At 42.9% G+C, this 21,096-nt stretch overlaps 1 protein-coding gene across 3 annotated transcripts in view; it reads left to right on the top strand.

The window, feature by feature from the left end:
- Positions 1 to 21,096, top strand: part of CTPS1 (CTP synthase 1) — a 38,301-nt gene that overhangs the window by 15,144 nt on the left and 2,061 nt on the right. For all 3 annotated transcript variants that reach the window (XM_027864606.1, XM_027864604.1, XM_027864607.1), the window contains 11 exons: positions 7,525 to 7,676; positions 9,911 to 10,043; positions 12,770 to 12,858; positions 13,440 to 13,534; positions 14,270 to 14,332; positions 15,235 to 15,278; positions 15,659 to 15,755; positions 16,717 to 16,772; positions 16,852 to 16,948; positions 19,279 to 19,423; positions 20,120 to 20,210. In XM_027864606.1, coding sequence (XP_027720407.1) covers positions 7,525 to 7,676; positions 9,911 to 10,043; positions 12,770 to 12,858; positions 13,440 to 13,534; positions 14,270 to 14,332; positions 15,235 to 15,278; positions 15,659 to 15,755; positions 16,717 to 16,772; positions 16,852 to 16,948; positions 19,279 to 19,423; positions 20,120 to 20,204 — 1,056 coding nt within the window. In that variant the 3' untranslated portion in view covers positions 20,205 to 20,210. The remainder of the gene's footprint in view (positions 1 to 7,524; positions 7,677 to 9,910; positions 10,044 to 12,769; positions 12,859 to 13,439; positions 13,535 to 14,269; positions 14,333 to 15,234; positions 15,279 to 15,658; positions 15,756 to 16,716; positions 16,773 to 16,851; positions 16,949 to 19,278; positions 19,424 to 20,119; positions 20,211 to 21,096) is intronic.

Raw genomic sequence — 21,096 nt, 5'->3', positions numbered from 1 at the left:
GTGTGTGTGTGTGTGTGTGTGTGTGTGTGTGTGTGTGTGTGTGTGTGTGTGTGTAAAATATAGTGTGACTTTTTTTATCTAACATAAACAATTTTTATAATATAGTGTGACTTTTTTTTAATCTAACAAACAATTTTTAAAGCCAGTGTAGGAGATTTAGTTGTTCATCCCATCCACTGACTAGCTAGGTGACCTTGGGTTGGTCCAGTATAGTATTGTATGAAGTGCCTTGGATTAGCAGTCAGGAGACAACTGACGCCTTCCTGTCTCTTCCACTGACTTACTCTGGACAGGTCAGCTTTCCTGAATTGTTATCAAATGAGGCAATTTTCAGATGTTAACTAGTCTACCTACTTCTGCTTTGATTAATAATCTTTCTAGTTCTCAATTTCCTCGATTTTAAAGTAGAGGAGTTGGGCTAATTGATTTCCCTTCCAGCTTTAACAACGTTCAGATAAGCAGTCATAACTTTTGCTTGAAGACTTTCAAGTAGGGGAATCCCACCACCTCTCAAGGCAGCCTTTGGTGTGAATTGAAGCCACTTAATCTCTGTACCCCAGTTTCCTCATGTAACTCCTTGTACTATCTTTCTCTCACTTCTTAGGAGGAAAGAGCTTTGTAAACTTTAGTGAAAGTCCACCATTGTGGCCAGAAAAAAAAATTCATATGGGTATAAAAGATATAAAGTTACAAAGGATAGTACGTGGTTTATTAGCATTAAAAAGAAATGGCAATATATTTTTTACATTCATCTAATTGTACTTTATACTTTGGAGGGCAAGGCATTACCAGTCTCATCCTCCCTCTGTAGACAGAAATGCCAATTCTTAGCACTTAAAATGACTAACTTGCTGGCAAGAAGTAGGTTCACAAATTTCTTTTGCCCCTAGTCTGTAATGCAACACTAGGACAGTCTGTAAAGAAGTGTCTCAAGGCTGGCAGGGGCCCAGCTCTTTAATTCTCATTAATGGGTCTGTCTTTCAGAAGCCATTTAGATTCTTTGAAGACTTACAGTAATAGAAAACTTACTCCCTTCTAAGGCAGCCCATTCGACTTTGGGGATTCTTTCATTATTAGACTCCCCCCGCCCCCGCCTTTCTTCCTGTCCCAGTTCCATTAATCTACTTCTCTGAGGCTGGTCCAGACTGATAACCATCTGGGTCCAATTAAACACTTAATTAGAAAAAAAAATCAATTAGGGGCCTGTGCACCAGAAGCCCCTTACATATACCATGTGTCTAAGGACACATGAAATAATAACCAGATTTCTAGCACAGGAAGGGTCACTTCATCATGTCCTGGAAAGGGGACACTTAACCCTTAGTCTACCAAAGCAGAACCAAAAGGTGTCTGCTGTTTGAGACCTCTTATTAAGAAGCAGTTATGTAGCATTTTAAGGTTTATGAACCTTACAGATACCTTACAAATAATATTTCATTCTGTCCTCACAACAATCCTGGGAAGTGGGTGTTATTATTCCCATTTTACAGATGAGGAAACTGAGTTAGAAGTTAAGTGACTTGCCCAAGGTCACAAAGATAGTAAACGTCTGAGGCAGGATTCACGCTTGGGTCTTCCTGAAGGCCTGTTTTCTATCTACTGTACCACATAGCTGCTCTGCTTTGGGTTCAAGTTAGGGTGATTGGAGAAGCCTGCCAACTAGTTGATGGTTCCTATCAGAGATAACCAAGACAGACTAGATACTGGTGTAGTACATGGATCCAGGCACTTAAATATTTTGTCATTCATTCATATCATCCCTCCAACTGGGTCGAAGTCATCAAGCATTTAATAAGTGCTTGCTCTGTGTCAGACTATACTAAGCACTGGGGATACAAAGAAAGGAGAAAACAGACCCTGCCCTCAAGGAACTCACACGCTCATGGGGGAGACATCATGTAAACAATCCATGCACAGACAAGGGAGGGTAAATTGGAGGTAATCTCAGAGGGAGCCACTAGCAGTGGAGGTGGGGAAGGACCTAGAAAGGCTTTTTGCAAAAGGCAGAATTTGAACTGAGTCTTGAAGGAAGCCAAGTCACAGAGATGAGAGGGGAATACATTCCAGGCCTGGGGGATAGCCGTTGAAAAGACAGAGAGATGGAAGATGGGACTGTCTTACGTCAGGAAAAACAAGGGGGCTGGTGTTGCAGGATCATAGGGCACATGGAAGGGATTAAGGTATAAGAAGACGGGAAGGTTGGAAGGGACCTGATTGTGAAGGACTTTAAAAGCCAAGCAGGATTTTACATTTGATTCTAGAGGTAATAGGGAGCCACTGGAGCTTATTGAGCAGGGGATGACATGGTCAGTCCTACATGTTAACTTTAGGAAGATCACTTTGGTAGCTGAGTGGAGGATGGATTGGAGTGGAGAGAGATTTCAGGCAGGGAGACCAGTCAGAAGCCTGTTGCAGTATACCAGGCAGGAAGTGATGAGGGCTGTATCAGAGTGTAGAGATAGAGGGTGGTGGCTGTATCAGAGGAGAGAAGGAGACACATACAAGAGATATTGCCAAGGTACAATCAACAGGACTTGGCAGAATATTGGCTATGGGAGATCGAGAGAAAGGGAGGATTTGAGTATGTTACCTAGATTGGGAACCTGGGTCACTGGAAGATGGTGGTACTAATGATCATGGAGAAAATCAGCTTTTGGGTGAAAGATAATGAGTTCAACTTTGGACATGGTGAGTGTAAAATTTCTATAGAATATCCATTTTGAGATGTCCAGTAGGCAATAGGAGATACAGGACTGGAAATCAAGAGATGTTAGGGCTGGATAAATAGAACTGAGAATATATCATCTGCATAGAGATGATAATTTAATCCATGAGAACTGATAAGCTTACAAAGCAAGATAATTTAGGGGGAGGAAAGGGTCCAGACACAGAATCTTGAGGGGGTACTTATGACCTGGATGAAGATCCAGCCCAGTAGACTGAAAAGGAGCAACCAGCCAGGAAGAAAAGAACCAGGAGAGAGTAAAGCCATGAAAACTAAAGAGAACCAACCTCTAGCCTTCCGTCTTCAATGTTTTATAGGAGTGACTCTAGGTCTAGTTTGAATGTTCTGCATCCTCAGTGATCTTCCCTAGTGATTCTTTAAAAATATTTTTTATTGATATCTTTTGACTGCATTGCCTAGATTTCCCCCTGTATTGCACTCTTTTTTCTGTGCCCTGCTGAGAGCCAACCATCATAATAAAAAATTTCTTAAAAGAAAAATGGAAGACGGGAAACAAAATCAAACTGATCAATACATCAAAAAAGCTGACCTTCTGTGCAGTGTTCCACAACTATGGATTTGGATTTCTATCCCTGCAAAGGAACAGGTTCCCAAGTAACTCTTTCCCAGGGTTTAGGCAATGTGCCCATCACGTTCTTTTCCCTTGACATTGACTGACTCTGCCCCACTTCAGCCTTTTACTACCTGCTCTGGGCACTAGGGGGAGATAGTTCAGATAAAATATGAGATCCCTGACCTCATGGAGAACTCAGTCCAGTGCTGGGATAAGACGCAGCCTCAGATAACTATAATATACACTGTTACTAATATATTAACCTTCATTTATATGATGCCTTAAATTTATTCAATATTTTCCTCACAACCACCCTGGGAGGTAGATTAGGTAGTACAAGCATTATTCCTGTAGATGAGGAGATTGATTCCAACCCAACATGCTCCTATTCACAAGTATCAGAATGCAGAGAAGGGCATTAATTAGGGGCAAGCACTGTGAAGTCCAAAGAATAGGCTGTAACTATTAGGAAGGATCAGGGAAGACTGCCCTGGAGAACTGGGTGTTTGGCTTCTAGTTTATGTTCTTTTTTGAGCTGAGTTTTAAAGGAAACGGGATTCTGAGAGGTAGTGGTGGGGAGGAATTGCACCCCAAGCATTTGGGATAGCTAGTGCAAAAGTTATGGAGATGGGGAATGGAATGTCCTTTGAGAAGAATATAGTGAAAGCCAAGCTGGCTGGTTGGCAGGGCGACAGAAGAGTGATGTGTAACAATGTTGCAAAGGTAGGTTGGGGCCAGCTTGTGATGGGCTTTTTAAAAACCACATCTTTAAAAGTCTTACCCTTGAGGAAGGAATTTAGCCAGAAAATACTGACTGGTCCCATGACCGTAACTGATCTGTATAGAGCCATAATCATGGCATAGTGGGTCATTCTCCCATCTCTCATTTGGCTTTCTATACTTACACATGTTGTCTCAGGCCCAGTCTCCTTAACTAGAAGGACTATTGCCTTGCTGGTGCTTCTGACTCTCTAGGATCAGTGGTCTTTGGCCAGGCCCCAATTTAGTTATCTTTGTTGGGAAGACTTCTTAGAAAGATAGCAAGGGTTACAGACCATGCCTGGCATAATTTCCTTCATTGGGGAAGTTCCTTTTATACTAGTGTTCCAGGTTCCCATGATTAGAGCTAGATCCAAGTTAGTTTCCTCCCCCTTTCCTTGTGTCCCTCCCCTATTTCCCAAGAGTTTCCATCTTCTCATCAAAGATAATGGTTAATTCCAGAAATGTTCACAGACAACTTATCAATAGATTTTTCTAACTCAGATTTACCAGTGATACCACTAGCAGATCCCAGACATAGAAACCCTGTCATTTTTCTTGTGGAAGTTTGTAGAATCTTAGAGCAGGAAGGAAACTCAATGGCATTTGAATCCAAATTGATACTGATGAAGAGGATGCCATTCCCAGACCTGTTCTCCTATTCCATCTTGAGGCCAGGACTGCTCCTAAACTGGAATCTTATCTACTAGCTTTAGCTCTATGTTTTGGTACATGTGTTATTCCTAGAGAACCTTTTTTTAAAAAATCATAATTTGGGTCCACATCAGTCAGAATGGGCCCAACTGGGTTCAGGGGGTGAGGGGAAAGGAGTCAGTTTCATGTTTATCTCAGGATATTTGGGCTGATTGTGAAGCTGCTATGGTAGGCTTCAGAAATGTAGGCTTTCTCAATAACCATGGCATCAGCTCTGGGATTAATATTGAGGCTCCAGGAGGAGCATCTCATACCTGAGAACGGCTTCCAGACCTTATTTAGATCTAGAGGCAGCTCAGGAGCCCAAACTAGCCTTTCCAAAGGAAGTTGTGGGGGTAGCCCTGTAGCATTCATAGGTAATTTTACCCCCTTAGGAGTTCATGGTGACTTCTGGAATTCCCAGAGTCCTGGAAAAGTTCCAGACTGCTAGCAAGCATATATTGTGCGAATGTCACAAACCACGAAGTGATATCTGATATCTTGAGTCAAAAAAGATCTCAGCAGGCTGAAACACTGACTAAAATCTATTGAGATGAAATTTAATATGGACAAATGGAAAGCCATTATGCTTTGGTTTAAAGAAATCAATTTTGAGACCTTCTGAGTTGAGTGGACTGAAAGCTCTTTGAGACAAGAGTTTGATATGCCAGTGGAATAAAATGCTAATGTGATTATAGATGGCACCAAATGTAAATCTGTTGTTCAGAACAGGAGAATTGATGATTCCCACTCTACCCAGCCCTTATCAGACCTCATGTAGAATAGTATGTTCAGTTCTGGGCACCTTATTTTTAGGAAGGCAAGTGACCAGGATGGTAAAGGAATTAGAAACCATGCTGTACAAGGGGGATCATTATAAAGAACTGCCTAGATAAGAGAAGAAATTAGAGTGGGTCCAGCAGTCCTTGGAGATCTGGAAAGACTCATGTGAAACAATGCAGAGTGAAGTAGGACACATAGGTGGTGCAGTGAATTAAGTGCCAGAGTGCCAGCCTGCACTCAGACTCATCTTTGTGAGTTCAAATCCAGCCTCAGACATTTACTAACTGGATGATCCCAGGCAAACCACTTCACCCTTTTTGCCTCAGTTTTCTCATCTGTAAAATGAACTAGAGAAGGAAGTGGCACACCACTCTAGTGTCTTTGCCAGTAAAACCCCAAATAGGGTCACAAAGAGTCAGACACCCTGAAAAACTACTGAACAACAAAATGACATGCTTGTGAAGTTGATTTTTGAACCCATATAAAAGATGGGGGAGGTGTGGCTCCTAGCAAAAAAATCTGGAGCTTTTAATGGATTGTAAACTGAATGTGAATCATAAATAGTATGGTAATGCAACCAAAAATACCCAGTTGCAGGCAGTATTCAGCGTCAGGTCTGCCCTGTTTAGATCCAGTCTCGAATGTTGTGTTGAATTCTTAACATCACATTTTAGGAAGGGATTGATAGATTTGAGAGGATTCTGAGAGGGGCTCGCAGGATAGTGAACAGCATCCAGATTGCACCGTAGGAGATTGAAGGAACAGTCCAATTTGAGGGAGAACAAACTGTGGGGCAGCAAGATAGCTGTCTGTCAGTGAATGGAGCTAAGTAAGAAATGAGGCAAAGAATGGTCTCTTAACCTATTCCAAAAAAAAAAAGGGGGGCAAAAACAAAATTAGTCTGGGAGGGGAAGACTTCAGGGTTTCTGGCCAAAGCAGAAACAATTGCTGTTTATGCTCACTCTGAGCCATTGTAGGCCGAACAATACCCAAGTGAGGCTTAGGGAGGGACCTATTGTTAGCCGGTCAATGAAAGCCAGAGTGATTTGGATTTAAGGTATGGTCCTGAGAAAAGAAATCTACCCATAAACCCCAAGGTATCTCAAGAGGTCTCAGTGATCAAAACTGATATTCCTTTGGGCAGAGGACCTGTAGGTTAAGGGTATGGTTCCCTATGTGGGCAGAGGGAGAGGTAAACTTTGGGGGCTGCTCACGAGTCTACTTTCCCCAAGTCTGTTTGCGGAATGATAGAAGAGTTTTTCCACTGAGGGGTCTTGGCCAGGAAATTATGTGTGTACGTCAGTTATTCTTCTGGTAACTAAGTTTCCAACCACAGAATGAATTATTGGAACTCCTCTTTATTAGTAAAGGTATTCTGTCATTGTAATAGTTAACCAATTTGTCCCCTCCTTTTAGTGTGGATTGATTTAATAAAGCATCAATTCTCAAAATGTGGTCCATGGACCCCTGGAGGTCCTGGATACCTTTTTGGGGAGTCCTCTTGGTCAAAACTATTTTTATAATAATAGTAAGATGTTATATGTCTTTTAAAGTACTTCTCCCTTTTCCAGAAACATATCTGTGGCCAGCATATGGCAATCAGTTGAATGCAGAAGCAGATATGAGAATTCAGCTGTTTCCTAAGCCAGACATTTAAGAGATTTATAAAAATATGTAAAATAATGCTACTTTTCAAACCAAGTCAATTTTGTTTTGGCAAATAGTTTTTTCTCACAAATATTATTTATGTTAATTTAATGGACTTATTGTTTTAAAATGAATTAATTTTCTTCAAATGTATTTTTAATTTCCAATTTTGATTGATAGAACTCACATGAACAGAAACTGTTGGAGGGTGTCCTCAGTTTTTAAGAGTGGAAAAGGGAAGTCCTGAGACTAACAAACAAGTTGGAGAACCACTGTGGTGATCTGCCAGCCGTGTTGATTTTCTTATGCTTTATTTTTAAATTCCACCTACTGTATTTCACAGGTGATCTGTGTCCATGATGTTTCTTCCATTTACCGAGTGCCTCTGTTACTAGAAGAGCAGGGTGTTGTGGATTACTTCCTTCGAAGACTTGACCTTCCAATTGAGAGGCAACCAAGAAAGATGCTGATGAAGTGGAAGGAAATGGCTGACAGGTGTGTGTCACAGCTAGAAAGAGCTTTGGGTACCCAGTCTTATTTCTGCCTTATAGCCCACAGGGCTGCCGTCACCAAAGACTATCAAATTGTAATCACTTACTTGCTCCTTGTCACTTTTATCTTTTGAAAAAAGAAATCTAGTAACCTTTGTTTATGGCTGTTGTTCATTTTTTCCCAGAAACTCATTCATTCAAGCACTTTGCATAGTAAAGTGTCTTTGAGATCTTGTTATATGAAGAGCTAGTCACTAGACTTTTTGAATTTTTCTCGTGCTTGGAGCCCTGGGATGTACTTAACAAACATGGAGAATGCATTCCTGGCCTACTGTCTAGTGTGAATTACTGAGGTGAAGGTGTTGGACATGGAACAAAGCAAAGACTGAGCAAAGGAGTCAGTGGACCTTTAACCCACAACTACACGTTTCCCAACTCTGGGGAAGGCTTTGGCAAGCTTGAATTTATTGGAATGGGACGCACCTTTGGGAAAATCAAGGAGATATTCTTTTCTTCAAAGAATCAGATCAGATCAGAGTTTCTGTTGATGAAAACCTATTTGGGACTTAATCTGGTTACATTTAAATGTGCATGCCAGTTGTTAATTTTTTTGATAGGAACTGCATAACAGCTAGCTCTTTGAGACTTTAGGACCTTTGCTGAGATCTCCCTAAGTTTTGTTTTCAATGTGAGAATGGTTTTAGGTTTTGGAAATTCACATTAGAATTCAAAGCGGTTTTTATTTGATCAAACAATGTTTCTTGATGATCCTGCCTCCTTCCCTCCCAATTACTTATCTGTAATCCTTCATTTGGACTCATTTGGAGGTTTTTGGCTTCAGGCTGAATGCCAGGATGGGTGGGGTATGGGGGGGGCTTGCTGTAACTATGGTAATGGTCACTATGGCAAGTTGGCAGCTGTTGATGATGAGGATTACTAAAAGAGAGAAACCCAGGGCATCTTTAAGAAATAGGGAAAATAAGAACAATCTAGGTTAACCTAGATGTAACTTTTCTAGGGGCTACTATTGAGCTGGATTAGAGCTGCATTAGCTTGGAAGGCTGAAAACCTAAGTGTAATCTCACTTCTTCCATTTATTGCCCTGTGACCCTCAACCAGTTACTGAAGCTTTCTGGGCTTCAGTTTTCTCTCTGAAACAAGGTGGTTGGAGTAAATGACCTCCAAACACTATAATCTGTGTTCCTCTGCATGCTTTCCTTTTTCTACCCTGAAGTTATCATTTAGAGTTTGAATTAAACCATTTTAGGGCTAGGAGAAACAGGGTACCCTAGGCATCATCTCGTCAACCTCATTTTATGTTTTAGGAGAGAAGCTGAGGCTCCAACCCAGTTCAGTGTTCCTTGAATTTCTTCCCACTGTCTATGCTAAGATGGCTTTTTAAACCATTACCACCACTAGGAAGTCATTTAAACATCATACTCAGTGGCAGTAAACTATCCTGGGTATAGATAACAAGCACAAGCATTTGGTACCTGAAGCCTTAGAAGCTAGAATTAGTGACTACCCGGCAGGCAGAAATAGATGGGGCTGGAGAGCTGCGTCAGATTGGGCCCTGCTCCTTGAGGCTTTGCTCAGCTGTGTTGGTTTGCTAGGATAGACACTGCCTGCATCATGGCTTCATTCTTTAGAGCTCTTCTCTGCTGCCCCATTTTACTTCACTTCTTAGAGAGGTTAAGTGATTTGCTCAGGGTCCCACAGGCTAGCATTCAAACTTGTCTTCTGACTCCAGATTCAGGGATCTTTTTATTATCAGGCTGCCTCTTGGAACCAAGGCCTTGTCTTCTTAATTTCTAAACTTTTGGCTTGATTGTCAAGCCCCTGTGTTAAGATACTGAGCCCCCTGACCTGGTTAGTCCTGAATCTGCTTGGCTTCCTGGATTCGGAGCTCTGTAGCACTTGAATTTCCTTCTTGAGTTGCCCACTGACTTTTTTGAGATGCCCAAAGCATCTCCTCTTTACTGCACATTTTTGGAGATAATACTGAGGACTGTCCGCATCTAAGAGCCATCTTCCCCGACATGTTCTGCAAGATTGCCTCTTGGGTCTGTTGCTACCAAGGGGCCCAGTAAGGGAGCTCTTACTATCCTGACCTCTTCCATGACCCCAGCCACATTGACCTCCCCGTGGCATACACAGCACCTCTTGTTTCAGAAAGTACTAACTTTCTGCCTCTTCTTCCCATGCACTTGTATTTAGTGTTGGCTTTTGGACTTGCAGGTATGATCGTTTGCTGGAAACCTGCTCCATTGCTCTGGTTGGCAAATACACCAAGTTCTCAGACTCCTACGCCTCTGTCATTAAAGCTCTGGAGCATTCTGCCCTGGCCATCAACCACAAACTGGACATAAAGGTGGGTGAGGCGGTTGCAGCGGCGGCAGGGTGGGGGCAGGGCGGCAGCAGCATGGAGAGGCTCATGGCCTATAGTTTGGAAATGTCTTCTCAGTCCAGGACTCATATTGAAAGTTCCTTAAACTAGTGTCAGAGACATGTGTTTTAAGCTTGCTATTGTGTTAAGGGGGACCCTTGAAAACTTCTGTCAAAAAAATTCTTATTTCTGTAGCATTTCCAGTTTAGCATTCTCTTTCCTCACCACCCCCATGTGAGACAGGATCATTGATTTAGAGGAAGAAAGGGACCCCAGAGATCATTTAGTTCAAGTCCTCAGTTTTATGCATGAGGGCAGTGTGGCCCCAAGAGGTTACATCCTTTACTTTCCTGAGGTCATATAGATCAGACTCCTTAGTCAGGGCTGGGATTCAGACCCAGTTCCTCTGACTCCAGATGCATGCAACTCTCTTTTCCCTTTCAGCAGTTAAGAGAGGGAAACAGCATGGCTTAGTGTCAGGAGTACCAGACTCAGCTACAGGAGGTACTTGGGTTTAAATCCTATCTTGGGTACTGTGTGATCATGGGCAAGTCATTTAAAGTCTCTGAGTCTCAGTGTACTCATCTGTAAACTACAGATAATAATACCCGTTGTGTCTCTACCTTGCAGGATTGTTGTAAGGGTCAAATAAGAAAATGCATGGAAAGTGCTTTGCAGATCTTAAAATGTCATTTATTACCCTACCATGCTAGTAGGGTGAATCCATTATTCTCATTTTAAAGTTGAAGAAAGAGGCTTGTAGTAGGAAAGTGACTTGTTTGGGTTGTACAGCTAGTAAGGCAAAACGAGAACAGAGGTTTTCTGATCAGAACAAGTCTGGCAAGAAATTCTCCGTGTGTGTGTGAGAGATGTGAGATGTATGGTAGAAGGTGAGAGGGGTGTGTGTGTGTGTGTGTGTGTGTGTGTGTGATGTGTAGTCTGATGACCTCATGGATGTTCAGAAGCCAGTGGTTGGTGGGCTTGTGGGTTGCTTGCATATTCTTTGCTTGGCTAACCATTGCTTCTGAGCGATGGTAGGAAACAAAATGGGAGGGGGTTTATAGAAACCTACTTCATCATTTTCTTTGGAGCATTGTTCTCTTCTCTGGAAGGACTTTAGGTTTCTGGTTGACACTGGGCATTTAGGCTGCATCTGGTCATCTTCAGGAAACAGTGAAGGAGAAAGATAAGATAGAGAAGTAATTCTGGGACAGGTCTAGAGGGCAGGAAGTATCAGGTGACCAGGTCTAAGGTCCACATGGAAATAGAGCAGGCCTGGGCCTGCAGAAAGCACTGATGTGCTGCATCCCCTCTCCCAACTCCTCATATCCTTCAGGTAGAGCTTGTTTCCCAAAACCCCATTTCTTGGCATTGCCATAATGGTTGGGTTCCTCCTCCCATCCCCCAAGAATGACAGCCGGAGCCCATTGTAGAGGAGGGCCCCTTCCCAGAGCTGGAGCATCCTTGATTCACACAGAGTTAGGGCACCAAGGACTTGTGTCCGTGCCTGAGTAGGTGGGGGAGGGAGAGCTGTCCTTTGTAAAGGAAGCAGATTGTCACATGAACAGCTGCTCCGCAGAGCTCCTCGTCTCCCATGGATTTAGTGACCACCTCTATGCTGACAGTTCTCAAATCTACTGATCTTGCCTCTCTGTTGCCCTCTAGTCTTGCATCTCCAGCTGTCTTTCAGATATCTTGAACCTGACATCCAGTAGACATCAAGACTGGGCATTTCCAAAACTGAACTCATTATCTTTTCCCCTCCACCTTCCCTGCCTCCTACCTTCCTAATTACTGTAACCCCATCCTCCCAGTCCCTCAGGCTCCCAACCTAGGAGTCGTCCTGGATTCCTCACTATCTCTCACCCCATATATCCAAGCTGTTGCCAAGACCTGTTGATTTCACTTGTGCAGCATCTCTTGAATTCTCCCCCTTCTCTCCTCTAGCATGTCATCCCTAGAGCAGGCTCCATCACCTTATGCCTGGACTATTTCAACAGTCTGCTGGTGGGTCTGCCTGCCTCAAGTCTCTCCCCACTCCAATCCATTCTCCATTCGGCTACTAAAGAGATTTTCCTAAAATGTGGGTCTGACCATGTCATCCCTCCCTCTCATGTCCTCAACTCCATCCCCTCACTTAGTAGATTCCAGTGACTTCCTATAAGACACCCCACCTCTCTGCTCCAGGCTTTTCTCTTCTGACCTCCGTGTTCGGAATGCTCTTCTTCCTCTGCTCTGACTACTGACCTCTCTCCCTGGCTTCCTTTAAGTTCCAATTAAAATTCCATCTTCTAGAGGGAGCCTTCCCTAGCCCTTTTAATTATTTTTTATCCTATACCTGGTTTGTTCATATGTTTGCTTTTTATTCCTCTCATCCCCCTCCCACTAGATGGTGAGTTTGTTGAGGACAGACACAGTCTTTTTCCTCTTTTTGTATCCCTCATGCTTAAAACAGTACTTTGCACATAGTAGGCTCTTAATAAATGTTTGCTTAAATTCCTAGACCAGCTCCTATTATTTAGTACTCTATTAATTCCTGCTGGCATAGGTAAATCTCAGATTAGGAGTATGTTCCAGCTTGCAGAGAGAGAGAACTTCTGATTATATTAGGAAGGAAAAGATGTGAAATAAAAGTCATGACAAAGCCAAAACACTGTTTTCATGTGTCTGTTTTTAAAACAAATTTCCCCCTTTTCTGACTTTTTCCCCAGTATATAGATTCAGCTGACTTGGAACCAAGTACTTTACAAGAAGAACCTGTCCGATATCATGAAGCATGGCAGAAACTCTGTAGTGCCAAGTAAGGAATACTTTGTGCCTTGGGTTTTAGGAAGAGCTGGTCCTGGGCGGTGCTTAGGCAAAGCCTTCATGTGCCGGGGGTGGAAGGGAAAGGGTACAGTCTGCTCTCCGGATGTCAGTGACATGTGCCTCTTGATAAGATGAGAGGAGTTTGACACGGTAACTGGTGTGTGAGAGGCTTCACAGCATCACGGTAGGCACTGCTTGAGGCCAGTTAGATAAAGCTTTGTAAATCCTGGGTCCTTTTTTGGCTGTTGGTCCCAGCAGGGTTCCTTTGGAGACTTAGTGGGTCCAAGATGGAAGGGCAGAGGATGTGAAATGACTGGCTTAAAGTCACACTGCTTACTGCATGGGGCAGAGCCCAGACTCGAACCTGGGCTTCTGGCTCTAAGACCAAAGGATGCCTTTTCTCACTCACAGTGTGCCACACTGCTGCATTTGTTAGACAGCATGCTTTTTAAAACCCCAAAAGCAAAACACACCCATGTTTTAGTGTCTCTGTTAGGGTTCCTAGAGTGTTAAACCTGTGGAAAAGAGATAGGCAAGGGGAGCCTGTCTGTGCACTTGTTTTGTTTCATGCAGTGGAGTGCTGGTTCCAGGGGGGTTTGGTGTTCGTGGAACAGAAGGGAAAATTCAAGCCATCTCCTGGGCACGGAAACAGAAAAAGCCTTTCTTAGGTAAGAGGTTCAATAAAATTGATGTAGGACTCAATCTGGAGCAGGCACGGGGCTGGAGAGGTGCCCATTGGGAGTCCATCGATAAAGCATGGGTGGTTATTAACAACCACACGAGCGCCCTCATTCCCATAGCACAGCTAGAAGGAAACTTCCGTTTCTGCTTGGGAAGAATCCAAACTCCCTTTTAGAATAGAATTTCTCAGCTTGGGACTTACCTTCTTGTCTCCCCAGGGGAGGGCTGTGTGGGTTTTAGGAGAGCTTGGGGAGAGTGAAATATCAATTGAAAGCTCCCCCCTCCCAAATAAATGCAGTTGTTTTACAGTGCTCAGGAGACCTAATGTATTATCTGTTCCTAAATTGAGGTACAAATTGCCTCTAATTGCAGGGCTTCTTAGTGCATTGAGTTGTAGTAATTTTCAACTTGATTAGTTGCAAATGGGAAGCTTAATGAAAGGAAGGAAACTTGAATTTCTAAAACCCTTTATGGCAAGAACACTGCTTGTGTTCAAGCCTTGAAGTTCCAGCTTGACACAGTCAGAAGTTTTCTCTTGCATGCTCTCTGTGCCCCAGGCATTTTAAAAATAAGGCATGAGGTCCAGGTCACGTGGGCTAACGATGCTTGACTGACTCAGAAAATTGTGATGTTCTGTGGGATCCTGCCCCCAGAGAGCCCCGCTTCCCCAGGCAGCCTTTACTGACTATATTTGTGGTCTTTTCTCCTTTGTGCTGTGGAAGGTGTGTGCTTAGGAATGCAGCTGGCAGTGATTGAATTTTCACGAAGCGTTTTGGGTTGGCAAGGTATGGCTCAAACCCCTTCTTCCTTTCTTAACACTTGACTGGGATCAAGGCAGTCATCAGCCTGACAGCTGTGTGTTATCACTGGAGCATTCTGTGCTCTGATGGCCACAATCAAGGACAGAGCTATATTGAGCCCCCTGTCTATGTGCTCTGGGGTAAGCACCCGAGCAGTTATAGTAGTAGTAATAATAATTCCTATTTTGGGAGACACATTGACTTATAAGACAGCCGCCCTAGAAAGTGATAGATATAATGTCCCCTCCTTGTTTTTAGATACTGGAAAGCAGCTTCTTCAAGGTCACACAACCAGTAATTGGTGGAGCAGGGTTCTCTTGACTCCAGTTTCCAGGGTTCTTCACCTGGCTGCCTAAAAAGACATGTCAGATATCTGCTGTCACAGAGTTTATAGGCTAGCTGAGGATACAAGAAACACGTACACCAAAAAGTTGTCCAAGAGACATTACAAAGCGGCTTCATCATCACAGTGGTCCTGGTTCTTCTTCTACACATTTTAGATTTCAGGAGATAGTCACAGATTTGGGAAAAAGGAGATAGATGTTATTCTCTTGTTAATAATAGCTAATAGTAACAGCTAACATGTATGCAGTGCTTTATGTAGATGAATACAGGTTAATATAAGTGTGTATACAGTCACATCTGTATATAAACTATCAAGACCTAGTTTCATTTGGTCCTGACTGCAGCTCTGTGAGGTTTAGGCGCGCTTACTGTCATTTGATAGATTCAGAAACAGGATCCAGCAGAATTACTCTGAAATGGTCATCTCTGCCAGTCTTAGTGAGAGCAGGGAAAAGACAGTTCTAGCTAAAGTATAAGAGTACCAGTAACTGAGCTGCTTGCAACTGTTTCTTCTCCTAAAAGAAGGATTTTGGTTTTCACAGATGCCAATTCAACAGAGTTTGACCCTAAGACAAGTCATCCTGTGGTAAGTCTCTCATATTGACCCTCTGACCCCTATTTGACTCGGTTCTTTTGTAAGTGAATTGGGAATGCCAAGCAAGCCCTTGCCCTCAACCCACTCTTTGGCTCTACTGAGGCTGAGAGACAGATGCCCCTGGTCCTTTCAGTTTCCTGTTATCCAAAAAGACCCAGGCAGCATAAGATAGTAGATAGCTAAAATCTTCCAAATTAGTTTGAGAATCAGTTTTGGTGACCAGTCATTTCCTCCACTAAAGTGGCATAACATCAGAGCTGTGTTCCTGTATGTGGCTGTAAGCTGCTAGGAAGGAAAGGATGAAAATAGCCACCAAATCTATAGCCACTTCTGTTCTGTGTTCTTAAGACTATGTGTTGCCTAATTTCCAGGTAATTGACATGCCAGAACACAATCCTGGACAAATGGGCGGCACCATGAGACTTGGCAAGAGGAGAACCCTCTTCCAAACGAAGAACTCAATCATGAGTAAGAAGAGCTTTTTTTGACCTGACCCTTTAGCTTGAGGCAATCTGGGCTAGTGCTGAGAGGCTGAAAAGATGCCTAAACAGATCTGCCGCTCTTTCTTTCTGAAGTGATTTGTTCTTGCTGAGACTTGGTTTCTGTGGACATGTTCTTTGTAGCAGGAGAGTGGGGCAGGACTTCGGCTGGAAGCTTTGTGGAGGCAGATTTTGATTCGATATAAAAATTTTTCCTCGCAACCAGAGTATGAAATTCCAAAGTGAAATGGGATTCTTTCTGGAATTGTTGAATGTGAGGCTCAGACACCACTTGATGGTTTTGAGGAGAGGACAGTTAATGCTTTGGATGAGGTTTGGCCTGTGGTTTCACCAGACCAATTTAAAATATGTCCTTTCTGCCATTTTCAGCCTAGAGAAGCAGCAGTGCAGCCCCTTGTGCTTAACAGTGTCCTTTTGTGGTGTCTTGATATCTGTACAGCTCAGAGAAGTGACACATACCAGTGAAGGGTGTTGTGTTAGCTGTGAACATACCTGCCTAGCTCAGTTTCTTTCAGGTTATGGACAGATGAGTAAATGGGCACATCCCACCTAATATTACTGGGTTCTTTGTTGGCGAAACAGCTTAATGTGACACGATGCCTATCAGCATTGACATGAAACAGATGCCTGTGTACTGGCCTTGGGGGCACCCTCCCAGAACAAGATATTTCATTTTTTATTAACATTATGTTTGAGGAATAAGTTGTTTCTGTTGCCTTTTCCCTGTGAGTGGTCTAAAGCTGGCAGAAGTCATAAAGTCTTGGGACTGGCTCTTGTGCTGTTAGCAATAGGAGAGCCCTCGAAGGGGACATGTGTTCATGGAGACCCAGATGCTGAGCTAGGAAGGGGCTGTAAATAAATTGATTCTGGGAATTGAGGCTTTTATGGGAGAGTGTGAAACAGTGGTCTGCACTCTGTTCCCTTTCTAGGAAAGCTGTATGGGGATCCCGATTACTTGGAGGAAAGACACCGGCACAGGTTTGAGGTATGCATTGGGGCTTCTGCAGCCTCCTTTCTGTCTTCCTAGAGCACCATGTCACTGAAGGAGCATTCTGTACCTCCAGGTGAATCCAGTCTTAAAAAAGTGTTTGGAAGAACAAGGCTTGAAGTTTGTGGGCCAAGATATCGAAGGAGAGCGAATGGAGATTGTGGAGCTAGAAGGTAAGGACTTGAGCAGTAGGATTAATGGCAAGTTTATAATTTTTCAGATTTGACAAAAATGTATTTTAAAAAAATGAAACAAGTTTTGTTTTGCTTTGAATCATAAAACTGAATTCATTTGTGTAGGGAGCCCCCAGTTAGATAACTCCTTTAACCAGTGCAGATTGGCACCTTCTTTATAATCTTAGGTGCCAGGAGGGTCCCACCTCTAGTAAATGTCAGAGGAGGGACTGGAACCTAGCTTTGTGACTCCCAGGTTGGATCTCTGTTCAAGAGAAGTATGGACTGCCTGCCACATATGTAAACCAACCCAAAACTTTTATCAACAAAAATAATCAGGTATAACAATAAGGAGAAAAATCTTCCATAGACTCCTTAGCATTTAATGGGGTAGAACTAAAGACCAAGAGAGTTGGTACAGCAAGCAAAAAATGCTTTTGTTCTGTACCCCTTCTAGGACTGTTTGAAGTTCTGCTCTGGTAGTTATTTTTCAGTATTTCATCCCTTAGCTTTGTAGCCTTGGAAAGGGCAAGAAAGAAGAAAAGTGAATTCTGCAGGAGGTTAGGAGCAACGGTGTTGGTAACTCCCCACATTTGTTATGCGCCCTTTTCAGAAGAATGTAAAAGTCATTGTGGAAAGTACAGTTTTCTAAGTCCAGAATCCTTAATATTCCATCCAGGTCCAAATGGAGATTAAACTTGGCAAGAGGGTGTTGGCGGTGGGGGGGGGGGGTTTAATTCCCTTTTCCCTAGGCTTGGGATTTGGGTTATTAATCCATTTTTAAAAAACAACATTATTTTCAACCACATGCAAGGCACTATACTCAGAACTAAGGGTGCAGAGATAAAATGGGGGTCAAAAGACAGGTAAAACATGCACAACACCATAAGAGATAGAATGTGATCTGAGAAAAATGCTATAAGGAAATTTAATGAGGGAAAGAAGGCTTGCAGTTGTTTAGGGAGAGTAAGGAAATAGCCTTGAAGGAAAAGAATGAGGAAGGGATCATTTCAGGAATTGGGGGGGGGGCAAAATTGGATGGCAGAACAAGATCGGAAAACAGTTTGGCTGAAATGGAAAAGGTAGAGGGAGGGTTGTTGTTCAGTCATTTTTCGGTTGTGTCCAACTCTTCATGACCCCATTTAGGGTTTTTTGGCAAAGATACTGCAACTGTTTGCCATTGTCTTCTCCAGATCATTTTGCAGATGAGAAACTGGGGCAAACAGGGTTAAGTGACTTGCCCAGGTCACACAGCTAATAAGTGTCTGAGGCCAGATCTGAACTCAGGGAGGTGAGTCTTACTGGCTCCAGGCGGTGCTCTATCCACTGCATCACCTGCCTTCCCTAGAAGAAGGGAATAAGTATTTATTAAGTGCTAACTGTATGCCAGACACTTCAAAGTGCTTTGCAAATACTATCTTATTTAATCCTTACAAACTATCCTTCAGGTAGGTGCTATTATCCACATCTTATATTTGAGTAAACTGCTTTCAGACAAGTTACTTCTGTTATAGTCATTCAGCTAGTAAGTGTCTGAGACTAGATTTGAACTCAAGTCTTCTGACTCCAGGCCTGGCACTGCACCCACAGTACCACTGACCTTAATTGTATAGTGGTTCTACATTTCAGTGAGGAGTAGAATAAAACAAAGTTTGAAAGACATTTTGGAGGACATGTAGAATGCTTTCAGTTTGAAGCTAAGGAGTTTATATATTTGAATGATTTTTTTCTAGGTATTCTTATTACCTTTAATTAGGGTGTTTCAGTGACATTCTTTTATTCTGCTACCCCCAAAAAAATAGAGGGGAAAAAAACAATCGTGTCACAAATAAACATAGTCAAACACATCTACACATTTGCCACATCCAAGATATTTTTCTGGTTCTGTACCTTAGAGTGTATCTAAGTATATAAGATAAGATAGAGAATATCTATAAGTATCCCTTAAGGTGGGTAGTGCTTTATCACTGGTTCCCTTGAGTCACAGTTGGTTAGTGTATTGATCTGAGTTCTCAGCTCTTTCCAAATTGTTGTTCTTTAAGGTATCATTACTGTATAAATTAATCTTCTGGTTCTTCTTACTTCACTGTGCATCAGTGCATACAAGTCTGATTTGGAGGATTATTGAGGAAGGGTTGGAAAGGGAAGAGGCTTGATTCAGAGATACCATTTAGGAGGCCTTTATATGATAGCCTGGGGCTTTACCTGGGGAATGTGAGAGCACAAATGTGGGTGTCAAGACGACACGTACATGAAGCGGAGTCAGCAAGACTTGGTAACTCATTGGACAGATGTTACATAATATAAATTGATTCTTTTCGATTTTTCAGATCATCCATTTTTTGTTGGCGTTCAGTATCATCCTGAATTCTTGTCCAGACCAATCAAGCCATCTCCTCCTTACTTTGGCCTCCTGTTGGCCTCAGCTGGAAGGCTTACTCACTATCTCCAGAAAGGCTGCAGACTCTCTCCCAGGTGCCAGTCTTCCTTGCTTGTCTTTGGTGCCTTGTAGTTGGTTGCTGATGAGCTTAGAAGACAAACCAAAAGGAACACATGTACCCTCTGTTCCATGGATGCCTTTCTAATTTGGTGTATAGGTTTTTCCTCCTATGATGTGGATTTTTTTCTTATCCAAATTTTGTTATGTTTTTGTTAAAGCACTTTTCTCTTTGAGAGCCTTTGGTTGTCTCTCCTCTACTCCACAGTTTTTGGGACATGGTGTCCCAATTGTGTGGAGCAGCTAGGCCTGGAGCATCTTGATCTCCATGCCTGGGAAGGATTTATTGCTGCAAGGAGCCTAAATATAAAAATCTTCATGCATCCTCCTTATTTTTACAGAGATGGAAACTAAGGCCCAGATAAGATACAACTTGATTGAGATTGCACAGGTATTAAGTGGCAAAGATAGTCTTGAGTTATCAGCTGGGCAACAACAGAATAGCTGTAGTTTTTTGGGGAACACAGGTCACCATACCTTAAGTCCTATCTTCTCTGATGCTATTGCTGCCACCATATCTAAAGGTAAATGCCTTAGGAAGCAAAGCAAGGATACAGGCAGAGGTGGGAGGTCTGTACTGGTGTAGGATTCTGGAGCAGATAGTGACCACGAACAGCTGATGTAAGGTGTGACCTTCGTAGGAGATCTTTAATAGAATTCTCTGGATTCTGCAGGGACACCTACAGTGACCGGAGTGGGAGCAGCTCTCCTGACTCTGAAATCACCGAGTTGAAGTTCCCATCGATAAATCATGACTGATGCCTGGTAATGCCCCTTCACAATGTCGATTTGCTTAGTTGGGTTTGTATAAAAACGTGATGCATAGGACAGTGCTGAGTACCACCTGGCTGGGAAGGCCATGCTTCTGGCACTAGGAGCGACATCCAACTACCACATCTCTTCCAGTACAGAAGTTAGGAAAGCATTGAGGTAGGACGTGTGCCCCAGTAGAGACACGGCTGCTCAAGACATATGCCTCTTTCCATACACATACCACATGTGGTGCGCACCACCAAAACTTGGTGTGAGGATGTCAGGCATTTCCTTGTTGACCTTGTCTCCCTTTGCCAGCCTCGGGACAGGTGCTAATGATAACCAAGCCTATCTCTTCCAGTAGAACTGTGAAAGAGTTTCAGGTATCATTATCTCCATTTTACAGATGAGGAAACTAAGGCATGGACAGATGAAATGCTTTGCCTAGAGTCCCATAGCTAGGAGGTGGCAGAGCCTGGATTTGAGCTCCAGTCTTCATGCTGCAGGAGTCAGCAAACAGTCAAGCTTTATTATATTTTAAAATGTAACAATCATTCTTAGCTCTCAGCTGTACAAAAACTTACTGTGATCCAGGGCTATTGTTTGTTGACCCTGGTCTAGGGGAGTGGAACTCTGAAGGCTTCACTACCTAACTCAAGTAACTTTTAACTTCTGTCCTTCCAAGGCTTTCCAGTGGTGACAGAACTGACCTACTAATAATAGTCTGACATCCTTGGAAGAAAGTGTCTTTTTGTGTTACAAAGGTCCTCAAACTGCCATTTCCCCTCTATTGACTGCTGAGTTCATGGCATTTAGTCAGTCTAAGAAATGGGTCAGCTGTAGATCTGAAGCAGACCTTGAATCTATCACATCCTTAGCTTTTTTGTGTATGTCAAGT

The sequence above is a fragment of the Vombatus ursinus genome, unplaced genomic scaffold (genome assembly GCF_900497805.2).
Source record: "Vombatus ursinus unplaced genomic scaffold, bare-nosed wombat genome assembly UNPS02014775.1, whole genome shotgun sequence".
In the NCBI taxonomy this organism is placed as follows: domain Eukaryota; kingdom Metazoa; phylum Chordata; class Mammalia; order Diprotodontia; family Vombatidae; genus Vombatus; species Vombatus ursinus.
Note: the sequence above shows the minus strand (reverse complement) of the source record. Positions and strands in the feature narration are given on the sequence as shown.